Raw genomic sequence first — 26,271 nt, forward strand, 5'->3', positions numbered from 1 at the left:
CGTACTGCCTCGCCAAGTCGACAACACGCACACCTCGCTCATGTTTTTCGACGATTGCGTGTTTTATATCCAAGCACATCATCCTCTTCTTCTGCTCAGTACTGCCCTTGGCACTCAATTTCTTAGGACCCATGGTTAAAACTAAGAAATGTTCCAAATTAACAAAAATGCGAAAACAAAGCAGCAGCTATATACGGCAGAGATGCTTGCACGGCAAGATAACCACGTGACCGGAACCCACCTGGTGGCGGGTGGCGTAAGCTCGTAACTCAGATCTCGGCCCGCATCTCAAAGCAATAAACCGCCCGAGCGACGGCTCGTATCTCGGAAAACTCGTAAGTTGGTGCACTCGTAAGTCAAGGTTTCACTGTATATATATATATATATATATATATATATATATATATATATATATATATACCGTATATATATAATTATTAGAGGCCATATATATATATATAATATTTATTGTGTGTAATAAATATTATATATATATATATTATATATATATATATATATATAATTTTTTTCCCCTTTTCTCGCCGACATTTTGAGCATCCATCAACAATGAGTCGTCTCAATCCACATGCCATATGCATTCAAACCTTTTGTGCAGTGTTAATTTGCTGGATGTTTGTTGTGAAAATCTACATGCCTTAAACAAAGAAGGTAAATTTTTTTTATTGAAGGTACAGATGAAGCTACATCATTTGTGCACCAGTATCGAATGCACTGTCGTCATGCGTGTGAAGCTGTTGCTTCTTCCTAGCTCAATGTTTCTTTGCTCCGTCATGTGCACGAAGAACATCGAGCAGCATCAGTTCAGGCAAACCATGACCTGAAGATGGCACTCGGCCTGCATTTTCGGTCTTTGATTCCTCATGGAGCTTCGAAACGCAGCGAAACATCTCCTTTTAAGGCTGTTGCTTTCACTCCTGCACGTCGAGTGCTGTTTACAATGTCACAGTTGATATTGCCACTGCATTTTTTTCATTTATTCCCCCTCTCTGTGCAGAATATGCTTCATGAACATGTTTGGATACCTTTCTCCATGCTATCGATAGGGAGAGAGTGGAATCATATCTCAGTGTTTCAGTGCCGATGATTATCGAAAATACTTTAAGACTCATTAATGGGAAAAGTAAATACAATTTACACATGTCTACAATATTACAATTATTGTAATCCATATTCATCTCACAATTCTGATTCGATTTTATTGGACGTACAGTATAATTCACCTTCTAAGCTGTAAACTACAAACTTGCCTGGATAATTTATTTTTCCACTAAATTCTGTCACTTATTTCTGATACACCACAAGAATAATAACCTTAAACCCTCACAGGATTGTTGTGTCATCAGGTCGAGTGGCAACCTTTAATGAACCTGATAGGTCGAAAATCTTGGCGTCCTTCGTTGATTTATAACGTTCTTCAGAGATTTGAAAAATCTTCTTCTCCGGAACCAGAATAGGCAGAAAGCATTCATAAAGAAGTGTTTTTCGCTAAACTTCAGATATGTCATCGATGCACCAGATCCCCTCCTAATTTGCGAAGGAGTTATCTGTGTAAAGTAAAATGGCTGGCACGGTCCAATCGCAATTGATTGTTTTCCAATATCGGAAAGTTGATGGATTTATATGGAGAACACTGGAATAGAATGCTCCAAGTGATGTAGAAATTGTGATTTGAGCACTTGTGACCTCTCCCATGAATCCTTCCTCACCAAGCAAGATGGCATCCATAGCAACCGAGACATGTATTTCAAAAAGAAAAACAGCTTTTTATAGGGTTTCGGTTTTGCCTGTTTCATAAATGCTAAATGTGAAGGTGTCTCATGGTTCCCTCTTTCAACATCAGGTGTAAGAATAGACATCGGTGTTGGAATGGTAAGATACTTGTAGGATGTGTTTATAGGGCTCCTGGTGTGCAGAGGGACGAGCCAGAAACGAGGGTTCATGAAGAGTTCAGAAAGGCCTCTTGAAAGGGTAGAGTGTTGATTGTGAGGGATTTAAATTTGCCAAGGATAGATTGGGTCCAGGAATGGCGAAAGAACAGAGCCAAGGAGGATTTTCTAAAATCTATTCCAGGATTGCTTTTTAAGTCGGTTTGTGGAAAAGCCCAGAGGGAGGGGATGGGGTGTTCAGTGTTAGATCTCTTCTTAAACAATGATCCCAATATGGTGGAGCAGGGTTAGGAGAACATCTGGGGACAAGTGACCACAACATAATGTTTGCAACTGTATTGTTGAGATGTGGAGGTCGGGATAGTAGGGCAAGGCTGTTATATTTCAGGAAGAGAAACTGTGAAGGTATGAGGAGTTAGGTGGTCGAGATCAGGAAAAGCCAATATGTATGAAGTCTGCATCAAAGAAATGGGCAACCTTCAAGAAGCAATTGTATAGGTGCTGAGTGCATAGGTATACTTCAGTGAGGTACAAACGTAGATGTAGAAAGAGACTCGGATGGATGAGCAGTGTTTGGACAAGCAAAAGGTATTCAAAGGGTACAAAATATAACTGAACTGGAGTCCAAAATTACCCGAAGCTAAATGCGCATATGAAAATGACCACTTAGAAAGGCAGAATTATTTAACAAAACAGCAAGACATTCTTTAATAAATAATCGACTCAGAATCCGAACGTCTCGGACATCTTTTCTTCCACGGTAAAATCGATATACAGTATTTAACAGCTCCTTGAAGTGAGGACAGGTATCAAAGCTTTGGCGAGTGGCAAATGTAACACCGTTATTTTAAAAAAGGATCCAGAGAAGAATTGGGGAACTAGACCTGTGAGTTTGGCTTCAGGTGTAGTGAAGGTAAAGGCAAGCAACATGGACTTACTAAGGTGAGATTAAATTTGACAAATTTGTTGGAGTTCTATAATGTAGTGTGTGTGTGTGTGTGTGTGTGTGTGTGTGTGTGTGTGTGTGTGTGTGTGTGTGTGTGTGTGTGTGTGTCTGTGTGTGTGTCTGTGTCTGTGTGTGTGTGTGTGTGTGTGTGTGTGTGTGTGTGTGTGTGTGTGTGTGTGTGTGTGTGTTTTGTAGTCTGATGTAGTGTATCTAAACTTTCCAAAAACTTTTGATAAGGTACCTTTATTGTTGGCTAATGATAAGATGAGGGCCTGTAGAGTAGCCGACAGGATTTTAAAATGTCTTTGTGATGAGAGGCCAAGAGTGACTGTAAACAGGAGGATATGTGACTGGGAGGTTGTTAGTGATGGGGTACCCCAGGGGTCAGTTCTTGGACTGTTGTTATTTATAATTTACAGCAATGATGTTGAACAGTGGAGTAAAGAGAAGGCTTTCCAAATTTGCAGGTGACATGAAGGTATAAGGTTGACAGCAGAGAGGAGAGGGCGTTGGAGGCGAGGAGGGGTGGGGGTCAGATTCTGGAAAATCTGGATCCTTTAATGGACTGGGCATATAATATTGGTGTATGCAGTTCAACACAAAGAAGTGTAAAGTGCTGGAGTTTGGGAGAATAATGAAAATAGGGGTGATATAATGCATGGGGCTTGTGACATAGGGAAAGGATCTGGGGGTGCTAATAGATGCAAGTGGGGGAGCAACACAGCACAGGGAAAGCTAACAGGATTTTTGGTTGTATTCGTAGGAGGACAAATTATAAATCTAAAGAGGCAGTGTTAACACTGTACTGTATTGTAATTTATGGAGGCCTCTTCTAGAATATTGCGTACAGTTGTGGTCACCACTTCTGAGGAAGGACATCGCTGCCATAAAGAGGATTCAACGTCGGGTGACGAGGGTGATTCCACACAGGACAATGGGGCACAGTTTAGAGTAAAGAAGAGGAGAGTTAGGAGGGTAGTAAGGCAGGGAGGGGTCTTTCACTCAGAGAGTGGTGAATGTATGGAATGTTCTTCCTGTAAGGGTATCGGCAGTAGAGTCTGTATTTTTTTAAATTTTGTTGGGTAGATATCTCGACGTTGTGGGTTTGAGGAAGCACCAATACATTGGCATGATCACACAGGATTGATGGGCCTAATGGCTTTGAAGTTCGTTGTATAACTCTGGGTGTTACTGCATAGAAACCTTGATTGATCCATCTCTTGTCTGCAGCATTAACTGTATTGCACCAACTGCCTGGTATTGTAGAACCACTTTTAGAGGCCATTTTTCCCCGCAGAGCAGGGGTTGGCCTTTTTCGGGCACCGTGGTCCCCTTTTTGGAGCAATGTTTTACGGCTGGATGCCCTTCCTGCCGCCAACCCATTCAAAGTCTACATCTATCCCATTCACTGGAAAGAGCTTTGCACATAAAATCAACAAAGTTTGAAAAAAGAAGTCGAGATGAAATCATGTGAAAAAATAAGCACTTTTTGAGCGTATCCGTCTTCGGCACATTTTTCAAACGAGGCCATAACTCCACGTCATACATGGATGGGGAACATTTTCTTTTGATCTCATTCAGATGTGATTCTGAGCTTGAGTATTTACCTCCATGGACAAAATACCTGTTACAGAGGTACAGAGTTTCTCAAATAATGCATGAAAGACCAGACTGAAGTGTTGAAGTGTCTCATTCATGATTCATTCGTACACACTGAAATGCACAGATTTCAACACATGTAGCACATGCATACAGGACAGACATTCTGAGACATCAGTGTACATCTATCTATAATTCCAGTAATCTCTGTCTGTACGTTTGTACGTCTGTTTGTCTGTGACCGCTGTTTCTCGACAACCACGGGTCCGATATACTTTTAACTTGCCAGGTATATTGCTGGGGACCCGAGGATGTGCCTTTTCAAGGTTTTAAATTAATCGGACAAGTACTTACCGAGCTATGGCGATTTAGCCGTTCGCCGTTCGCTTTGGCGTTGCGAATGGACCAAACCATTCATGTAAATCGAGGGGGGGGGGGGGTTCTGTGGTCGTTCGCTTTGGCTTTGCGAATGGACCAAACCATTCATGTAAATAGAGGGGGGGGGGTTCTGTGGTCGTTCGCTTTGGCTTTGCGAATGGACCAAACCATTCATGTAAATAGAGGGGGGGGGGTTCTGTGGTCGTTGCGAATGGACCAAACCATTGTTTTTTTTTTGCAGTTTTTTTTTTTTTTTGCAGTTTTTTTTTTTTTTTGCAAGGAACGGGCACCCACGTACGGGCACGTCCTAGCTTATATATAGTACGGGCATGCCCTAGTTATCTGAAATTACAAGGACATTAATAAACGGTTGTCAAATCAACAACGCATAAGAGATTTGAACCTGGGATCCCAGCATCATGATGTGTGTGCTCTGATGGGAACTTCAAACAAGCCAATCGACTTGCAGCATGTTTTGTATTTGCAATTTTTCATGACCTTTTCGTTTATAACTTCACATTATGCTGTACTAATAACGGTACCCGGCCTACGGGTGGGGCTTCAATTGGGAGGCCCAAAATGAAAAGGCAAAAATTGAAGGCTTTTTTATTTTATTTTAAACGATTTATATAAACATCCGTTAAATCATATCACACGCAAATCATCAAAATCTAAACAGTATTTGTCGAATTTCAATAAAAGCCACATCACTGTTCATATCGGTAAATATTATTCCATCGTGTTTGGGAAAATTGGAAAAATTGGAAAAAAAATTTTGAAAAACAATACAGCTTATTTTACTCCAGGCGGTTCCATGATTACCCACCCAAAATTTCGTTGCGATCGGTTCAACCGTTTTTGCGGTACCTGGGAACAGACAGACAGACAGACATTTGGTGAATTATAGTAAGATTCTCATTCGTTTCTCTAGAGGAATTGGTGGTAGACTGACATGTAATCTCATCTTTTTATTTTGTTGTTCATGTATACAGTCTTCCCTCATGGATGAGGAATGTGAGAGAGGTTAGAATGCAAAGCACTGAAAAGACAGTGGGCAGTGGTATTGTAGGTAGATGCAACGGGGGGGGGGGGGAGGGGGAAGGGGGGGGGGAGAATGAACAAACAGGTGGAAAGTAGTGAAGATGGAAGGAAACGTAGCAACCTGTAAATACATAGGGAGAGGGAAGGGGGACCGTTTAGTGGTGGGGGGCAGGAGTTCTGCTTAATAAGGATAGAAAAGATCATGGGTAGGGATGGAAGGATGATCTATAGAAGTAGTGTATCACTGGCAACTTCAATCCCTAGAGGGTAGCGTGGAATTGAGCAGGCTCTGGGAAGCATTTCCACAAGTGGGGAAAAGAGGAACGAAAGAGTGGAGACATGAAGTGAGCCTGGTTTTCTGAGGAGCGGGTTGGACAAAATGCATGTGATCTGTGGAGATGAGAGAACAGTGGGAGAAACACCAGACCGTAAAAAACAAAATGTCCACTAATCTGTCTGCAATGAGAGAGTAACAGGTCAGATGCCTCTGCATCTTTGTGTGAGATGCCAATTAAGTTGTGAGCTTTGGATTCCACAGTATCCGGCAGAGACAGGTGCTAAGCGGGGGCATCGGTCCACAGGGGGAGAATATTCCTGCATTAAGCAACGGATAACCTTTGCATGCTGTGACAAACGAGGATGCCCAATCCGCTCATGACTTTGGAGCCCAACTGTAATATATACGAGCCAGGAGTGGTCGTTGATGAGGGTGATGCCCACGAGTTCGGAAAACTGACCCTCCATTGGTTGATTGTGGAAATAGGTGGATTCGATTGACAATACTTCCAGAGAATCAGGGAGAGAATGCAAGATTTGCATGCGTTTAAAGATATTGTAACGGATTTGAGAATCCTGTAATTGTTGTAAATATCACCCTCTGTAAATTGTAATGATTCTTGTAAATACCTCCATTTGTGTAAAGGTCAAAGGTCGTCCCTTTAGCGAGTCCATGTACAAGCACGTAGGCCACCATAGAACCTCTCTATAGTTATTTCTTATTCTATGTTAGTATAAGGCTCTGTTTCCCATTAATTGACTCTGCATTGCACCAAATGACATAAGATAGTTCCCTTTTCAAGTTTCCCCCAAATCATCTCTTCAAAAGTGCCAGTAACATTGGGCAGTTTTCTGCGGCGTTCGCCACCGTTGTATTGGGCTGTTTTCTTCACTCCAAACTCCATTACGCACGCGGTCAACTCGGGGGAGAAGGGCGTGGCCGGCCCATCGTCTTCAGGAGGTGGAGCCAGGAAGCCCTTGCGCCCAAACAGGACTCAGTGGGCACGGCTTGGTAAGGTGTGGCCATGGCTTGGTAGGGCGTGGCTATATAACCCGTGGCGGGGAAGCCCCCACCAGCAGATGACCGAGAGAGCCAGAGGCATGTCGAGGCAAAAACCAGCTCTGCCGCGTGCAATGAACGATAGACGTGTGCCTGCCGATGCCTTGCTGCCAGCCCGGAGCGGAGCTGTGTGCCGGGTTTCGCCTCGACCCCAAAAAGCGTGGACCGAAGCGCGAGCTTGGAGCCGGACCTCGACGCCTACCATCTGCCGGGACCCTCCTCTGCCGTTCCATATCAGCCCCTCATTCATCCATTTGTGTACGTGAGTTTGTCTTGTTTGTTCTGTCTGGGGAATAAGTAAGACTGTGTAGATAAGCTAGAAATTGCTCTATGTCCTTCTGCTCCTTCCATTTCCCTGTAAATTACATTTCTTTTCTTCTCTGCGTTGGTTGTGTGTAAATAATTAATAAATCCCTGTGTTCTTTCTTTACCCCTTTTGCTTCTTCACATTCGGTCGCTTTAGAGGTTTCCACATTGAACACTTGTGGCACGATTTGGCCAACGTTTAGGATCGGGTTTAGTTTTTGGTAATGGCTCGAACGTCGTGTTGCTAACACCGCTCAGCAATTATAACATCTAAAACCGGGGTTCGAGCGGTACTTGCCTCCCTGTTCTGCGGAGGTACGGATATAGGTATTCGGGAAAAACCCTGGACCCATAACCTTGATCCGTTCCATCCCGCGGGAGAGCGTTACAAGTACCAGGAGCGGAGACGGTCAGCTTAACAAGACAAGGGGCTAACCACCACTTGCTAAGGGGAAGAGCCGTACTCCGTATCCATAACAATTGGTGTCGGGAGCGGGATTCGGACCTGAAGTGCGCTTAGCGCACTCAAAATTACGAGCGGCCGAAATTCTGTTTAAAATCCAAATTAAGTCGTGCCATGGATGATCAAGGCGACCGGATGCCGGTGGGTGAGTTAGAAGGGGGGGGGGGGGGTGGAATCGACCCAAGATCCCGGGGAGGCAGTGGGAGTAATAATGGAGGAGGAGAGCAATGAGGATGTGGTAACAGAGGTTTCAGGCGCACAAGATGTCGGCCTTGCGCACGTGGTTGCGGCAGCACAAAATGACGGCGCCGCGGAGGCCGAGACCGCGGTGGCAGCTGGGGCCGCTGTGCAAATCGGGTTTGACCTCCGATTATTCCTGACCCAACTGGATGCAAAAATGGATAGAATGGGGCAGCAAATGGGCGACCAAATGGGAGCAATAAGGGACGAAGCGAGGGGTACCAGCGCCCAAATTGGGAAGTTGGACAGCAAATTTGGGGGATTAGAAAATCAAATTGGGGAATTGAGGAATGACATGGGAAATCAAATCGGGGGGCTAGAAGCCAAATTTGAGGGTTTCGACAGTAAATTTGAGGGTTTAGACAATAAATTTGGGGGTTTAGACAACAAATTTGAGGGGTTAGACAACGGGATGAAAGGGGTGAAGAATGGGTTAACGGGGTTAGAAAACACCATGGAAGGCAAATTGAGGGAAATAGGGGAGCAATCCGCCCGGGAAATTCAACAGATGGGGAATCAGATAGAGGAGGTGAAAATCGGATTGGAAACTAAATTGGATGCCCAGAGGAATGATTTGGAACAGATGAGGGCAGCATCTACCAAAGAGATGGGAGAAATGGGGGAGGAGATCAGACGAGGTGTGGGCAAAGAGGTCGCGGGGGTACGCGTGGAGGTAAAGCAGGGTGAGGAACGTATGGAGAAAGAGGTGAGAAATAGTATGGCTAGGTCACAGGGGGGAATAGAGGACCTGACACGGGGAGTAGAACAGCTGACGGTGGGACAAAAGGAATTAGGGGAGCAAGTGGAGAAGAACACTGCGGTAATCGGGGGGTTGAAGGCGACACAGAAGGAGATAAAAAAGGAACTCATAGCGACAAAGAGGGAATGTCAGATGGTACATGAGGGGTTGACAAAGAGGTTGGACGAGGTGACAGAGGCAATGGAGACGAAAGAACGGGAAGTAAGGACGCACATAGAAACGACCAAGGTGGCATTAGAGGAAGAAATTGAGGGGGCGCACTGGGAAATAAAAGAGGTGAAACAAACATTAGAGGAAGTGGAAGAGGGGGTGAGTGAAATTAAGAAGAGACGGAGGGAAACTAAGAGAGAGATAAAGGAGGAGGTGATGGAATTGGTGCAAGGTCTGTGCTCAAATCGTGATGATGTGCTTACTGACCAAATAAAGAGTTTGCAGGTGGCGGAGGAGGAGCGAAGACGAGGTGCCGAGGTGAGTGGCGATATAATCGGAAATGTATATGGTGTGAGGGGAGATTCAGTCAGCTTGGGTGTTGGTTTGGACCCTGGTGTTCGTGAGAGACCAATGGTGAGGTGTATGACTGGTCCGGAGTGTGTGGAAGGAGGAGGTGTGAAAGGAGGTCCGACTATGGGGAGTGCGGAAGGTATTTGTGAGCCAGGGTGTGCGGCGGTGATCGGGTGTGTGCAAGAATGCACCCCCATGAGTGGTACGGAGTATGTACCGGGCGAGAGTGCGCAAGAAGGTGCGCAAGAAAGGTGTGGAACGGAGGTGCGTGTGAGGAAAGATTGTGCGCCGAGGAGGGAGTGTGCTGTCGAGAGTGAGAGTGAATGCACGACAGAGTGTGGTGGTTAGAGTGACACGGAACACGAGTTGGTTGTGACATGTGAGAAAGAATGTACAGCTGGAATGGAAGGATGCACACCTGGAATGGTCGAGCGCGTGTGGGAATGCACACTTGAGTTGGTAGTGAAGCACGTGATTGGGTGTGTAGAAGAGTGCACACCCGTGGTTGTCACAGAGGATGTGACCGAGGAGTGGGCGCGAAGAGGTGTGTTGATGAGGTGTGCGAATGACGAGTGTGTGCTAAGGTGTGCGGTGGTCGGGTGTGTAACGAAGTCTGTGAGCGGAACAAGAACAAGTGCAATAACGAAGTACGTGGGGTGTGCGGGCGGCGTTGGCGCGCCGAGCTTGGTGAGTGTGAAAGGGGTCGCGTATGCGTGTGAACCTGCAGGTGAAGCATCAACGTTAACCGGGTTAGCAGTTAGACCGACGGTTAGCCGAAGCGAGCCCTCGGTTCGTGCCGGGCTTTGGGTGCTGCGGGAACCAGCGGGGATCGTAACCACGGCGGTTTCAAAAGAGCCGCCGTGCGCGATCCCCGCCGGGCCTCGCTCTGCACGGTCGCGTCCGTGCTCCGCTAAGCGGAGCGGGCGGCCCGGTTTGAGGGCAGGTGGGAAGGGTCGGCACGGCGATGCCTTGTGGTTGCGGCGTTCCGGCCGGGCGAGATCGGGTGGGAGACCGGAAGGCTCCGCGCCGAGGTGGACCTCGGAATCTCGGCCCGAGCGAACCCCCTCCCCTGACCCGAGTGCCGGACGGATCCAACTGCAGGAAACGAACCACCCAAATTCATTGCTCGACTTTGCGAAGTCGAGTTTTAATGATGTCATGACGTACCGAGAGGCTCAGATATAGCGGACTGTGATGATGATAGTGTTTTGGATCCGAAATTGAGAATAGTGAATAGGATTGGCAGAAATGATTGGCAAATTGATGATTGGTAAAATGATTGGCAGTGATTGGCAAATTTTGATTTGCAGGGAATTGGATGGGCAAAATTTATAATGGGAGACGCCCGAGGTGGAGGGATGGCAAATCCACCATCCCTCACATCACGGGGCACATGAGCACTAGCTATGGGGTTTATGGCGGTGAAAACCAAGCCGAGGGAGGGTTTGGATAAAATGATAGGGGTCTGGAGAAGATTGACCATAGGTAACTGGAGATTTAAGTAGCGACATTATACCTGTAGTGGGGACGTAGAGAGTAGGGTAGTTGGATTATAACGACGAGGGAGCGCAATAGTATAAGGGGCGACTGGGAAGCGCGGGTTTCAGAGGGGAGTAGTTAGATCAGATGATGCTGTGTGTGTGTGTAAAAGTGTATTCAGTAGCGTATTGTGAAAAGTGTGGGTGAGTGTATTGTATTGAATGAAGAAGCCTGGGAGGAAGGAGGGTGCAGGAGGCACCAGGTGTGATTGCACAGGTGTGCAAGTGAACAGGTGTATGGAGCAGTGTATGAGTGAGTAATGGTGATTGTGTGTTGTGTTGACCGAATGGGCCTGGAGGAAGGAGGGTGCAGGAAGCACCAGGTGTAGGAGTGATTGCACAGGTGTGCCAATACAGGTGAGCATGGTTGAATGAAATGAATGGTATGGAATATATGGAGTATGGAATGGATGGTGTGGAGTGACTATGGTGGAAACTGAGGAGTGGAGTGAGTATGGTGAAAACTGTGGAGTGGAGTGGATGGTGTGAAGGGAGTGGATGGGGAGGATGGACCCCATCACGAATACCCGGGGAGGGTAGTTTAAGAGTTAGGTAGAGGGGTATAGGTAAATTGTGGTTGGATATTGGCATCTGTGGTGCGTGTGGAAGAATGGTGTTTGGATGGGTGCATTTGTGACGTGGAAATGGCTGGGCGTGTGGCCTGTTAGTGTGTGTAGTTAAATGGGCACTCCGCCACTGTGAGGATGTCGGCCAGGTGAGGCCGCATGTGGGCTCTGGGAGCCGATAGAGTTGTTGTGGATGGGGCCCGAGGATCCATAGGACGGACCCGGGTAGCCCAGTGCCAGAGAGGGCACCGAGGGGGTAAGTGTCAGAGTGGGCCTTCCCCAGGTAGATAGGTTAGGGTAAGGAGCAGGTAATCTCGGAGGCAACTGCAGTGGTGCAGGTGTGCAGGTGGGTATACCTGCTGGGAGAGCCACACGACCCAGTCCTGAAATTGTGCAAAGGCACAGGGAGTTGAACCGGGGGAGTGAGACCCCAAATTGATGAAGCACCACAGTTTGGTCAATGGGAATTGGTTCTTAAAACCGCATAGAGTGTAAGATGGCCAATGGATTGGCAGGGAAAGACCCCGGGTAGTGTAAAGTGTATTAAAGTCATTTAGAGGATAGTTAGTATTGAGAATCTCCTCGCACCATCTACATCCACTCACCTGGGGTGACAGGACTCCACACCATGCCATGATTTGTTTTTATTTTTCTGTGCAAATGTTTTGAGGATGTAAGACGCATCATGACGTGGGTGTGACATTGTGTTGTTGTTCCATCTCTTCCTCCTTAAGAGGGATTGATGATGAATTGGAGATGGCAAATTTTGGATTAGTGGGATTGTGATGAATTTGGTATAGGGGGAATATGGGGAAGACGTGACATTAGTGACGAATTGGTAAGGGTGTAGATTTTGTAAATACGGGGGTAAGGGGCAAGTGTAGAACAGGTGACGGGTGGGGTGACGTACGATAGGGACGAGCTTTTCCCCGCTCAGTTTCCAGGCGCACCTCACCTTGCATTGCCTTCGTTGATGTGTACCCTTGTGACCTTACCCCTCGCTAACGCTGCCCTCTCTGTCTTCCTTCCCCGACCCATGGATCGTGCTCTCTGGGCACTGAGGGGAGCGTGCGGGAGTCCGCCATTGTGTGCCCGAATCCCCGCAACCAGCTGCCTGCATCCACGCACCACTTATGGACCACAGTCTGTGGCCAAGCACCACTTATGGACCCCAAGTTTTGGGGCCTGGCCCCTCTGCTGGGACCGGCCATTGTGGCTAAAAGATCTTGCTTGCGGACCCGGTGAGGTGGCACCAAGCCCACAGGTGAACCACCCATAGTCGGCCCCTGTGGGCCATAAATAAAAAGATGGATGCGTTGTGTGCCTTTTTATCTTTACAAATAGGCAGCAAGCCACAAGAAAGACAACAACTGGAAGAGACGACGGCCAGCAGAGCGGACCAGAAGATCCAGATCATCAGTGTGTTTTTTTATTATTATGTGATGACTGTGCATGGGATTGGTGCTCTTTGGTGTTTTGGTGCTCTTTATTGGTGCTGGTGCGTCGATGCAGTGAATGCTGTCTCCTCCCCTCCCACAGGATTTTCTTTTTGTTTCCCCCAAAAGAAATCGCAGGTCCTGGGTTGCGTTTTGTAAATAGTCCAAATAGTGCAACTTGTAAATAATGCTCCCCACTGTAAATGTATAGTTTGAAAACCATTCCGCAATTCGGTTAGCTGTGGGCATGAATCTGTTAGGTAGGGTGCAATGCAGCAGTGGGACATACTTATTTGTGTTTTAAAACTGTCACACTCAGGGTCAGGTTAATTGTAGAGGGAATTACACCTACGTGCCACACTAAGTTAAAGTTTTATAGGCCCGGGACGTGGCTGGAGGATGAGGGTGCAGTGTTGCGGATTTGAGAATCCTGTGTTGTAAATATCACCCTCTGTAAATAGTAATGATTCTTGTAAATACCTCCATTTGTGTAAAGGTCAAAGGTCGTCCCCTTAGCTGGTCCATGTACAAGCACGTAGCCAATCATAGAACCTCTCTATAGTTATTTCTTATTCTATGTTAGTTTAAGGCTCTGTTTCCCATTAATTGACCTTGCATTGCACCAAATGACATAAGATAGTTCCCTTTTCAAGTTTCCCCCAAATCATCTCTTCAAAAGTGCCAGTAACATTGGGTGGTTTTCTGCGGCGTTCGCCACCGTTGCATTGGGCTGTTTTCTTCACTCCAAACTCCATTACGCACGCGGTCAACTCGGGGGAGAAGGGCGTGGCCGGTCCATCGTCTTCAGGAGGTGGAGCCAGGAAGCCCTTGCGCCCAACCAGGACTCGGTGGGCACGGCGTGGTAAGGTGTGGCCATGGCTTGGTAGGGCGTGGCTATATAACCCGTGGGGGGGAAGCCCCCACCAGCAGATGACCGAGAGAGCCAGAGGCGTGTCAAGGCAAAAACCAGCTCTGCCGCGTGCAACGAACGATAGACGTGTGCCTGCCGACGCCTTGCTGCCAGCCCGGAGCGTAGCTGTGTGCCGGGTTTCGCCTCGACCCCAAAAAGCGTGGACCGAAGCGCGAGCTTGGAGCCGGACCTCGACGCCTACCATCTGCCGGGACCCTCCTCTGCTGTTCCATATCAGCCCCTCATTCAGCCATTTGTGTACGTGAGTTTGTCTTGTTTGTTCTGTCTGGGGAATAAGTAAGACTGTATAGATAAGCTAGAAATTGCTCTGTGTCCTTCTGCCTCTTCCATTTCCCTGTAAATTACATTTCTTTTCTTCTCTGCATTGGTTGTGTGTAAATAATTAATAAATCCCTGTGTTCTTTCTTTACCCCTTTTGCTTCTTCACATTCGGTCGCTTTAGAGGTTTCCACATTGAACACCTGTGGCACGAATTGGCCAACGTTTAAAATCGGGTTTAGTTTTTGGTAATGGCTCGAACGTCGTGTTGCTAACACCGCTCGGCAATTATAACATCTAAAACCGGGGTTCGAGCGGTACTTGCCTCCCTGTTCTGCGGAGGTACGGATAAAGGTATTCGGGATAAACCCTGGACCCATAACCCTGATCCGTTTCATCCCACGGGAGAGTGTTACAAGTACCAGGAGCGGAGACTGTCAGCTTAACAAGACAAGGGGCTAACCACCTCTTGCTAAGGGGAAGAGCCGTACTCCGTATCCGTAACAATATGTTCGAAGTGTCATAGCAGTTTCTCATCCCTTACATGTCAGCAGAGGTGAGAGTTGTGCTGCCGATCTGACGGCGAGATGTAGAATCATCTTACTATAATTCACCAAATCTCTGTCTATCTGTCTGTCTGTTCCCAGGTCCCTCAAAAACGGCTGAACCGATCGCAACGAAATTTTGGGTGGGTAATCCTGGGACCCCCTGGAGTAAAATAGGCTATATGTTTTTTCCCAATTTTCCAGTTTTTCCAAACACGATGGAATAATATTTACCGATATGAACAGTGATGTGGCTTTTATTGAAATTCTACAAATACTGTTTAGATTTTGATGATTTGCGTGTGATATTTAACGGATGTTTATATAAATCGTTAAAAATAAAAAAAAGCCTTCGATTTCTGATATTTTGCTTTTTCATTTGGGCCTCCAAATTGAAGCCCCGCCAATAGGGCGGGTACGGTTGCTAGTACAGAATAATGTGGAGTTATTACCCTGCGCAAGCAAAGCGAAAAGCGCGGCTAAGGAATTGGTCAGCTTCTTTCTCTATGTCTGTCTGTCTACAAATAACAGTTTATGCACAACTTAATTTCAATGGAATGTTGTATTTTCAACACCAGTCGGAACATGAATCGGAAAACGAACCTGCAGTTTAGCAAAAGTTTCACTCTGAATTCGTCCCGATCCGCATGCGCAGAGAGGAGCGAGATATTTTTTTTTTTCGTTTTTCTACCTGTCTGGCAGTCAAACAAAATTGAAAATCATTCTAAACAGGAAACTCGCTGTTTTTAAGGATGCCACAAAGGACACAAACAACAGGCACAAATAACTCATGTAACGTGTTGAACAAGGTGGTGTAAAAGACGCAACGGTGGTGAACTTCTGGAAAAAAAATTCTACGAACTTTATAATCTTCATTTTATTTTAATTGAATTATATTCTTGTACAATGTAGAACACAAATAGTCTTCTTAGCACTTTAAAAAAAATCCTTCTGTTTTTTCAGTACCGTACCTGGAGAAAATATCACTGCATTTTACGTCATCACGACCAATCAAATTTGTGGCTCGGAGACCCTGCCCATGTTCTTGTTTCTCAAGAAAGCGAAGGGGGCAGTTTGTGAATATGAATCGATGTGTGTATGATGCATCCTTGGCCCACTCCTCCTTACTGGGAGAGTTGTTGTGTTGTCTGTCAGAGGGCAGGTTCAGTTCTGTTGTCATAGCCTTATGGTTTTGCCATTACACTGCGTGGTTTGCCATTGCCTTCCCGGCGATAGTCATGGTAGGACGTTGGAATTTTGCCCGAGTGCCGGTCTATTTGTGTACTCGTAGTGAAAGATACCCTGCCATCTTTAACGTCCACCAACAGCTATTGCTGGCAGACCGGTTCCCAGCTTAACATCCCATATGATATATGGTGAAGTCATTGGTGCAACACCAGGGTGACATGATCATAGTCATGTTGGGGATTGAACCCAGATTAGACAGCTCAAAGGTCCGCATGCCACCACATAACTATGTAAGGTTATCATCCACACGACTGTGATGTTTAATAACTAACTCTGGTGCAATTACCTATATTGTGTTGGCCATGATAACACTGAGGAGGGTAGTGGAAGTAATTTCACAAAAGTTTCTTTGCTTTTCAGTACTTATAACAATGCAATTGCTATATTGTTTTAAATCAACAATGGTGGCGATTACTAGCCATAACATTATTAAGTGACGATAATAACATTTTCATAACAATAACATTTACATAGCTTCACTCTTACTGTGTCACCAGACCCCATTATTTTCTGCTCCATTTACAAAGCAAATATTGTTGTTGTGCAGGAGCCCAGGCAGCTGCAGGATTTAAGATTGTTAATCACATGTATGTTGTGACTACAATAGCCATATTGTTGAATAATCACTGTGGTGTCTTTTTTCTCTCCCTCCTGCTTCTTGCTTTTTGCTTGGAATTTCTGCAGTTCACCTACACACCTATGAACTGGAGTTCATGGTGCGCTACTGTCGTCTCTCAGTCCTGCTTGACCTTGAGTTCCTGCTGGCACAACAGGCCTTGCGTGAGGCCTTCTCCGACAGTGAGCTCGCGGCTGCGCGCCTGAAGCACCAGAGCATGTTGGAGTTCATGCAGGCAAGTTGCCTGAAGTGTCATGGAGTAATATGTTGTGTATAGTGTTCAATATTAACAGAATGACACAATTAACATGACTCAGAGCCCAGTAGGAAGGAGAACACCAATGATGAGGTCTAAGCTGAAATATACTCTGGTAAGGTTTACTATATGGTGTAACACTCGGAGACACATCAGGGAACGGTCTTCCCTTATAGCGGATAAGTGATCTCTGCAAAAATTAACAAGACACAAAGGAGCAGTGTTCAAACCTGCATGTTAAGGCCTCATTCTTGGAATTTTTTTTCTATGATAGAAAATCAAAGTTTTTCTATGAAAGAAAATTTATTATGAGAAAATGAAAGGTCTCGATGAGAAATACCTTTTTATTAAAAAGGAAAAAAACATGTTAAAAGGCCAAACATGATGAAAAAAATTAATAAACGCATGTACTTTAGGCCAAAGATACAAGTGCGTGGTAACGCTTGCTCGAACAATACGCATGCACCTGGACCTTAAAGCCAGAGGTCTAAAGCAAAATTAACGAGAACGGCACTCGGTAAAGAGCATACCTCCGCCAGGCTCAACGGTTTACATTTAGTATACACTGATAGCCTGGATCTGGATCTAGACCTGAACCATAATCTAATCTGCTTGTTCTTGTCACCTCCCCAACTCATCCATCAAGTTTCGTCATAATCCGTCCACAACTTTTTGAAATATTGTGCTATATATGGTACAAGCAGGAGTACCGGCGTTGCGGGGGGGAGGGGGGGAGGGTGGGAGAGAGGAGACAGGAGAGGGAGGGGTGAGGAGAGGAGTGGAAGGGGGAGGGGTGTGAGAGGTGAGGGGAGAGGGGGGGGGGGGAAGGTATACTCGAAATACATATTTTGTGGGGGGAGGGGGTGGCTTTGAGAGGCCCCTCCTTTTTGGGGGAGTAGGATGAGAAGGAGAAAAAAATGACCCTTGCAAAGAGTGCTTTAACCTCAGTGTTGCCCAGGTAAAAAAAGGAAATTGTAATACCCTCTGCCACCATCACCAGGTGGTGCTACTTGGTTCACATTTACATAGAGAATTTATGCTCCTCTCCCGGTCCCCCATTCCCCCACATGAGGCCGCTGCCACATACCCTATGTTACCCCCCAGACAAATTTGTATTTTTTTTTTTTTTTTTTTTTGTATACTGAATCGAGGCTCGTGAAAGAGCTAACATTTATTTCACAAACAAATCAACCAGACAAAGAAAATATACAAAAAGAGGGAGCGGAAGACAAGATGGGGAGAGAAGGGGAAGCACACAACCACAACATTTGAGAGCAGGGAGAAGTGTGGGAGGGAGAGGGCTTGGGGGCAGGAGGCGTGGGAAGGGGAGGGGGGGGGGGGGGGGAGAGAGGTATAAAACACAAGGGGACCGAAATTAGCGGGGGTAGAAAAGATCAAGGTTTTGGATGGGGGAGGATAAGAGATGGTGGTGAACAGCTGTTTTAAAGACCTGGAGGGTGGAGTGGGATTGAAGAGAGTGAGGGAGTTTGTTCCAGAGACGGGAGAAAAGAGGAATGAAGGAGTGAAGGTGAGCAGAGAGTCTTGATTTTGGCAGTTTAACCATAAGAGGGTTGCAGGCAGATCTTGTGCGACCTGTAGGAATATTTGGGGGACATAGCCCAGAGAGGGCTGGGGGGGCAAGGCCAGAGAGGAGTCGGTAGAAGACGGAAAGACCACCAACCTGCCTGCGGTGAGTGAGTGAAAGGCCCTTGGAGGAAGTGTGAGTGAAAGGCCCTTTGTATTTGTACCCAGAGTAAAGTATAAAAGTGTTTATAGCTGGAGTACCTGGCGTTGCTCATGCGAAAAATAAATAATAACACATTTGAAATGAGGGCAAATATAATGGAAAAGCAATTACATCCAATTCACAATCCATCACAAATGTCAAATCATCATTTTACCTTTTTGTTGAATATATGCTGTTGAATGTGCTGTTCATCACGTTTCTGAGTTAAGTATGATGATGTCAGGAAGAAGAAGAAGCTGTACAACCAACTTCGTACACTTCCAGAATTGTTTGATTTATTTGTGTTCAAATGTTTGCGAATTGTTTTGTATTTATTTATGTGAATGTGTATTTACAAATGTGTATTTACACATTCCATGTGTACTTGTATATAATTATAACTGTCATAAATCAAAAAGGATTCGGCACTATAGAGAGATTATTAATTTTTTATCCCAAAAGGACGAACTTTTTTTTTTTTTGGCCGAAAACACTCCCAGGCACTCACTGATGAACCTCTGAAAGTTTGACAAAGATCCGTTCAGCCATCTCTGAGAAAAATGGTGACACACACAGACAGACAGACAGATAAACCAACGTCTCTCTTATATAGTAGATTTGTCCCCATCTCTCAAAGGTGAAGAATCACTTCAGATTTCAAAAAACTTCTCATATCCAATTCCAGATCTTCCCCAAAATCTAAACGATTCGTCCTTGTGACACATCCAGCCTGTCCACCAAATTTCAACTGAATCCGTCCATAACGTTTAGCGATATCCCACTCACAGACCGACAGACAGACAGACATAACCTCCGATTAGCTGACAAACACCTTCGGTGGCGGAGGTCGTGATCTTGCTAGCCATGCTTTAGGCATCACCAACAAAACAACAATAAGCTTTAAAATAAAAAATATATAAAATTTAGGCCTCTATATATAATGTTCGACGCCACATTGCATGATGGTTCATTTTTAGAAAAATATTGCTTGATGTCAAATTAGATTTACCAGGCAGTAGAGAAGAGAAGCAGAAGCGAGAAATCCTCAAGCATCCATAACAGACCAAGTCATGCAATGCGGGTGAAGGTAAGGTACGTAGAGACAAGTTTCATGGTAAAGTGTGTTGCTAAATACAACGGTGTCTCGCAAGATGATGCAATTACTATAGTTTGGCACACAATTCATGAAGGCAAAATACCACACAGGTCAGAATCAAATCCAATAAAAAGTGCAATCTGATTCTGTGCCAGATGAGGGTGCACTCCATTCTTCATGTGAAAATGGTTAAGCTGGCTGTCTCATCTTTAGCCTATGGGAATTGAAGACCCGATGTCGATTTTTGCAAAAAGAAGATGTTGACCATTTTCCAAATTCCATGTGTGAGTTCAGAATCTGATTAACCATCAATTGCCTCATGGAATACTGTTCCTGGTCTATACCCACCTATTTGCATTTGCATGCGACTCCACCAATAGTTAGTATGTAACTGGAGATGGTATCGCGAACATCATGCACCATCATCCATTGCACCTCAGCATGTGGGTTTGTATGCGACAGTAAACGTCATGTGACATGTTGCTTCAGCAAGCAGAAGAGCTGTGGCGTGAGAGAAGATGGATCATGACGGTGTTGCAGCATGGACGCTTTAAACAGGCTGGCGCTGGACTTCCACTCCGAATGCTTCTTGCAGCTCCATGCGCTTCACTGCAGCCCGATCCAATGCTGTCCAGCTCTTCGCATACGGACTTCCTTGCATCCTCATTGCTTTCTCCCGATCTCCTACACCGGAACACTTTCAACGGTGAAATCTCAATCTACACGTCATGTCAATGCGTTTTGATACAAATAATGTCGATTTCTACTTTGATAATCGATTTTCATATGTTGATGACTTCCTTTCCAACTTTTTTTGTTTTGTATCAAACATTATCAAATTGTCTTGTTATATTTAGCCCGTCCCCTGCACAGCAAGAGACGGGGTTTTGCAATCACCTCCGTGTCTGTCTGTCTGTGTGTCTGTCTGTCCTGGCTGTAACTTTTTTTTACCATTTGAGTTTTGTCATCAAATTTTCACCAAGGCTTTATTATGATGATACGGAGGAGGCAAACTAATAATTTTTTCAAAAGGTCAGGTCAAAAGGTCAAAGGTCAGCATCACATAAAATACATTTTCATGCAATTGATCTAAAATTTAAATTTCCCATTTGAATTTTGTCATAAAATTTTCAACAAAGTTTTATTATGATAATATGGAGAAGGCAAATTCATAATTTTGTCAAAAGGTCAAAGGTCAGGGTCACCTAAAATCAATTCTCATGCAATTGATCTGAAATTTAAGTTTGCCATTTGAATTTTGTCATAAAATTTTCAACAAAGTTTTATTATGATAATATGGAGAAGGCAAATTAATAATTTGGTCAAAAGGTCAGCGTCATACAAAATCGTCAATTTTCAGGTGATTGGCCTGAAATTTTAATAATTTGCATATTGGGTCACTGAATTGGTTCACCAAACAAAAGCTACAAGCCGATTGTTTGTTTTTTTTAGATCAGAAGGTCAAAGGTAAAGGTTGCATAAAATCGTTAATTTTTGTCCAATTGACCTGAAATTTTAGGAATTTGCATATTGGGCCAAGAATTGGTTCACCAATCAAAAGCTAGAATCAGATTGTTTTTTTTAGATCTAAAACTCAGCGGTCTAGGCTGCATAGAATCATCAATTTTCATACTGTATTTTTTTAAACTGTTTTTGTTATTTTGAGAATACGGAAGAAGACTTCTGAATACAAACGGACGCGGACGGGCTTTGCATTTTCAGATGCTTTATAGCTTCTTTTTTCTTGCTTTTATTTTCAGAAGAAGCGCATGCAATTTTCTCATGCAGTTAGATTCTACCCAATGGCGCATGGATTTCTGGCTATAACAATGTCTGTAACTCTTTAATGGCTAATTCCATTTCCTCAAAAAAATTCAACCAATGAAATCATATTTAGGGCTGAAACGCCATTGATTTTAGCCTTGCATGGAAATTGGTTTCTATTCCATTTATACATCAATCTTTTTTCACTCATAAATAATTACCTGTTGATATCTAGTCATACTGCACTTCTGCCCTCAGATCAGCAAGGAACATCTGATGAAGAGGGCCTATCAGAAGTATTCCTACCAGCAGACAGTGACTATGAATCCAGCTGTGCTCAAAGCCCAAGAGAACTGGACCTCATTTGCATGCAAACAGCTGGAAGTGCGAGCAGCAGTTGCCGAGAGAAGATCACAGATGGCCTGCAGGACCCGTCGGTTCCTGATGTGCTTTGTGTAGCTTCTCATGATGCTTCTTTTGGCCAATCGCCACATCACTGTCGCACTGGGTGGTCAGGAGAATGCTCTTCGAGCCCTGGAGAGAATGTTCGTCCTTTGGAGCAACTCCTTTCAGAACTGCGGCTAGCTGAGCTTGAGAGATCATACCACAAGAGTTTGAGACCGACTTCCGAAACTGAGCAAAATACGCAGGACCAGCAAAGGCCTGCTCTTCACCATGCAGGCAAAGAATCTATCGAATGCAACAGGAGTGAGGGAAGAAGAGGAGCCACTATTGAGAAAAAAAATCCCAGAAAAGACTCAGATTTGTATGAGGCTGTGCATCAGGACCTGGCTAGCACAGGTGGATGCTCAGACACGTGGTACATTAGTGTGCAAGTTGCAGGGTGTGGACAAGACAGTGATGGGACCACAGTGCAGGTAAATCATTATTTGCAATGCAATTATCTAATTTACATAATATGTTTATTCATTACTCTAAATTTTGCTAACATTTTTTTGGTGTACCTACACAATTATATTATTGTGCTTTCTTAATTGCAAGTACATTGTACTTATTTTACAACTTTTCATACTCTAATATAATATTTTATCACAGGATAATTTAATAAGTAAATTGATGCTTGTTATACCACTTGCCTCGTCTGTTGTGTCCCCATATTGGAATCCCATACAGTGTTAATGGCTATTCTCTTATTGTCCTAATGTCACAGAATTATGTATGAGCGTCTTCATGATTTTGAGACATTGTAAAAAAATATATATATATATATATAATATCCACCAGTGTAATATGAATCGATTCATTTATTATTGATCATTGTCTCTATTTCTTTTCATCAATTCTTTCCCGGTCAGGTGGAGGTGAGCAGTGTAATTACTTGTCAGGAGCTGGTAGCTCAAGTCCTTGCAAAAATCAGACCGGCTTACTCCTACGATGGCCATTTCCCCGTTGCCCTGGGCATAGTTGCTGTCTTGGGTGCAGAAGAACGCTGGCTTCCTGATGATGCTCAACCTGCCGCTTTACCTGGCCCATGGAAACGAGCAGCTCTGAAGTTACAGCCACGTGTGATTGGCTCACATCGGTCGTGTTTGGAGGAAGTGGCCACCAAGGTGTGAGTTCTCTCGCCTTCCCTATTTCTCCTCTATGACTCTTCATTCTATTCCCCATTCCGCAGCAATTGGATTTTTCTCAATCTCATCCAAAGCTAACCCTCGCTTTGGAAAGCCCCAGTGGATTTCCGGAGAAGAATGGGACAGGGGGTCGGACCCGGGCTGGCTAGGGAATAGGGAAAGGAGGCAGGCAAGCGGAAACCAAGTAACAGGTGTTCAGCATGAACAGCAGATCCCACGCTGCCGCTCGGCTCCATTCCCATGAGCAGTGGCAATGCCGAGCCAGACTATTCCAAGCTAAGCTACCCCCACTGGACTCGACGCTAAGCCTTATGTTCCACCCTTTTCCTAATGAGCAGCCACTTCCTCCACCATGAACTTTCAGTATACTTCCAGCTTCTTTAATCCAGACACAAGGAGACTGATCACAAAATGTATCACCAACACCGCAGACCAAGCAATTTGTCACCTTCCATCAACCACTGCTCTTGGGCCCCTGCTCGCAGTGCTATGCAAGGAAGGCCTCAATTGTTTATGGGTTTATATCTTTTTTTAAACCCTGCAGCAGGTAGTGCTCTTGTTGGTAAATTGTCTTAGGCATGAACAACCCCTTTGTAATCGTTTGTCTGTAATTTCTTCCCTTTCTTTACCCTAAATTGATATGAAATATCGATGTCAAGTATATGCTCTATTATCTTGCGTGAACTGTCATATGTAATCCAAAGACAAAGGCTTTCTCCAGCAGGTTTTACCGTCTTTATATTTGTTCAACTTTACCTTTGCAAAGCTCTCACAAGCAGTGAGTATTTACCTAGTTGGAGGAGTTTTATTCAGGTAGTGAAAACAAAAGGATTTGTTTGCAAAAACAGACGATGGGTTTTTTGTTTTTCATCTGCAAAATGCCAAGCGAGGAACTTGTCATGTCGTTAATTGACTTTGGAAGGAATTTGTGTTACCAAAGGCATTGTGACATCAGCAGACAATTGATTAATTGATATTACCTGTTTACTTTGTTTGCTATAATGATAACCCAGGCCTTTCTAACAGCATGGATGTGTCTATATATATATATTTCATCCTGCACTTTGACTCGAGCATCCTGGAATGAGATCGTGCGTATGCATCCCGATAGCCCACCACAAACTGCAGTTGAATCTGTACAAACTATAACTATGGTCTTAGCGGTTTGAAAAGGACCAAAAGGTTGCACCAAAACGATGAATGTATCATTCATGCTTTCCACTGTCGTGGCTGCCGATTGTGGGCAGACTAAACAGGTGGAAGCTCCTTGGAAGAGCCCATGCCTAGGATGTTGGTCGAAGTTAGGCCTGCTTTGAAGCATCATTCTATTTATGCTGTGAAAACACTGTTGTTTTGTAGACTTGTGCAGTTTTATTGTACATATGGAATTTCGGAGTATTTTTGAGGTGTACCTGAAAGAATTGATTGAAGCGGCGTCAAATCGAATGTGAAATCAATGCAATGTGCTGCACGTAAAGGCAGACATGCACAGAATGTGTATTTTAAGCTGCGCGACCGGCCAGCGTTTGATTTAATTACGTTTGCAGTGTATTTATTGGTCAACATGTTTATTGTGACACACTCTCTGTAATCCTCGAAAAATTTCAGGAATGTTTGGAGCTAAAAACGACCACCCAGGCCATACCTCAGCACTACATACCTTTGCTTTGTCCCCGTTTGGGCACCTTCGAGAATCCTTAAGAGATTTCATGAAGAGCATCGACATTGGTAGTAAAAGTGACTCCACGCACAGGAGGATGGCGGATTGTAAATGCTCTTCCCTTTGGCTGTGTAAACTACACGTGTTGAATGACCAATCATGTCTCTCCATGCTAGTCTACCTTGGCCAATCGTTTTTCAGGTTCAGCATTTTGTGATCCTTCCTCTTACTGAACATGCTACTGTTAGCAGGTTTGAGAAGATGCTCCGTCTTTATTTCCTGCAATGTAATGGCTTGAAGTGTTGATCTAAATGGAATACTTTTGTTTGTGATATTACACGTTTTGTGTTTTGTTTGTTTTCTTTCGGATGCACAAGTAAAAACTACCAACACGTGTGTTCCATGCGTTCTGGATCATCAAGGTCAGTTCTCTTAGTTCCTTCGTCCAATTCGGGTCCTTTATGTGTTTGACTCTTCTCCTATTTTATGAGCATGGACTGAAGTGTGCAAGCCAAGGAATGGCAACTTCTTTTATATTCCTATTGGTTTAATACCATGTTTGGTATAGTCATTCCAGTAATGCTAGTGTTAAGTTTTCTACAATTTTCCATTTTGATTAGGATCACATGTTCTACTGAGGACTTGCTGTTTTGAAGTTATATACGTGTTCAAATGAGGTTACCACTAAGAATACAGGGGATCTATTTCCCATATGAAGGATAACCCTTCTCTTGAAAATAATGAACCAACACAAGCTACCCATAAAGCTACCCATAAAGGAAATTTGTAATTTTGGTGCAGTACCAGTTTAAACTCCTACAAAAGGTACCAAGGGATCTTTAATGTTCACCTGCCATGCTCTTCGAAGCAGTTTTAGTCGAACCGGATTTTGCCACAAATGTAACAAGAAAAAGAGCAATCGGAGATTGCAAACCCTCGCCAGGATGTGTTTGCAGTGGATTTTAAGGCTTTTGTGTTAAAACAAATATGGCGGCCGAACCACGTGATCGATGATGTCATCATTTTTTTTTTTCTAAACTAATTTATTCCTAGATTATGCTCAAGAAATTTCATCTTGATCGGATGAAGTTTTGTACTTGTCGAATTATGACGTCATAATGGAGTCACCTATGACATCATTAACATATTTTATTCCCCATGGAGTTCTTTACAATGAACCATGTCTCAATTTTTTCTACTGGAGAAATACCCGTGCTACGCACGGGTGGGAGGCCAGAAGCAAACAGGCAATGCAGATACGGTGAATGCTAAAGCACGAAACCAATAAATTCCACATTCCTGCAGCACCTTCAGTCGCACGTCAGACATGGACAGCAAGTTCGTGAAGGACTTCCATGAAAAACGTACATGTTCGCAAACAAACGGGTACGTCCACGTGGAGAAACATCGATTGTGGGTCCGCAGCGAATCTGCATATGGCGATGGCAAAATATCAGAAATTGAAGGCTTTTCTTATTTTAAACGATTCATATAAACATCCGTTGAATCATATCAGTTATCACACGCAAATCGTCAAAATCTAAACAGTATCTTTAGAATTT

At 44.5% G+C, this 26,271-nt stretch overlaps 1 protein-coding gene across 1 annotated transcript in view; it reads left to right on the top strand.

Annotated features, from left to right (window-relative positions):
* Positions 1 to 25,105, top strand: part of ANKFN1 (ankyrin repeat and fibronectin type III domain containing 1) — a 214,022-nt gene extending 188,917 nt beyond the window's left edge. The window contains exons 16-19 of the mRNA XM_068126490.2: positions 16,684 to 16,850; positions 20,183 to 20,399; positions 21,716 to 22,335; positions 22,774 to 25,105. Of these exons, the coding sequence (XP_067982591.2) occupies positions 16,684 to 16,850; positions 20,183 to 20,399; positions 21,716 to 22,335; positions 22,774 to 23,034 (1,265 nt within the window). The 3' untranslated portion in view covers positions 23,035 to 25,105. The remainder of the gene's footprint in view (positions 1 to 16,683; positions 16,851 to 20,182; positions 20,400 to 21,715; positions 22,336 to 22,773) is intronic.
* The last annotated feature ends 1,166 nt before the right edge of the window (positions 25,106 to 26,271 follow it).

The sequence above is a fragment of the Myxine glutinosa genome, chromosome 10 (genome assembly GCF_964187855.1).
Source record: "Myxine glutinosa chromosome 10, kmMyxGlut1.1, whole genome shotgun sequence".
NCBI lineage: Eukaryota > Metazoa > Chordata > Myxini > Myxiniformes > Myxinidae > Myxine > Myxine glutinosa.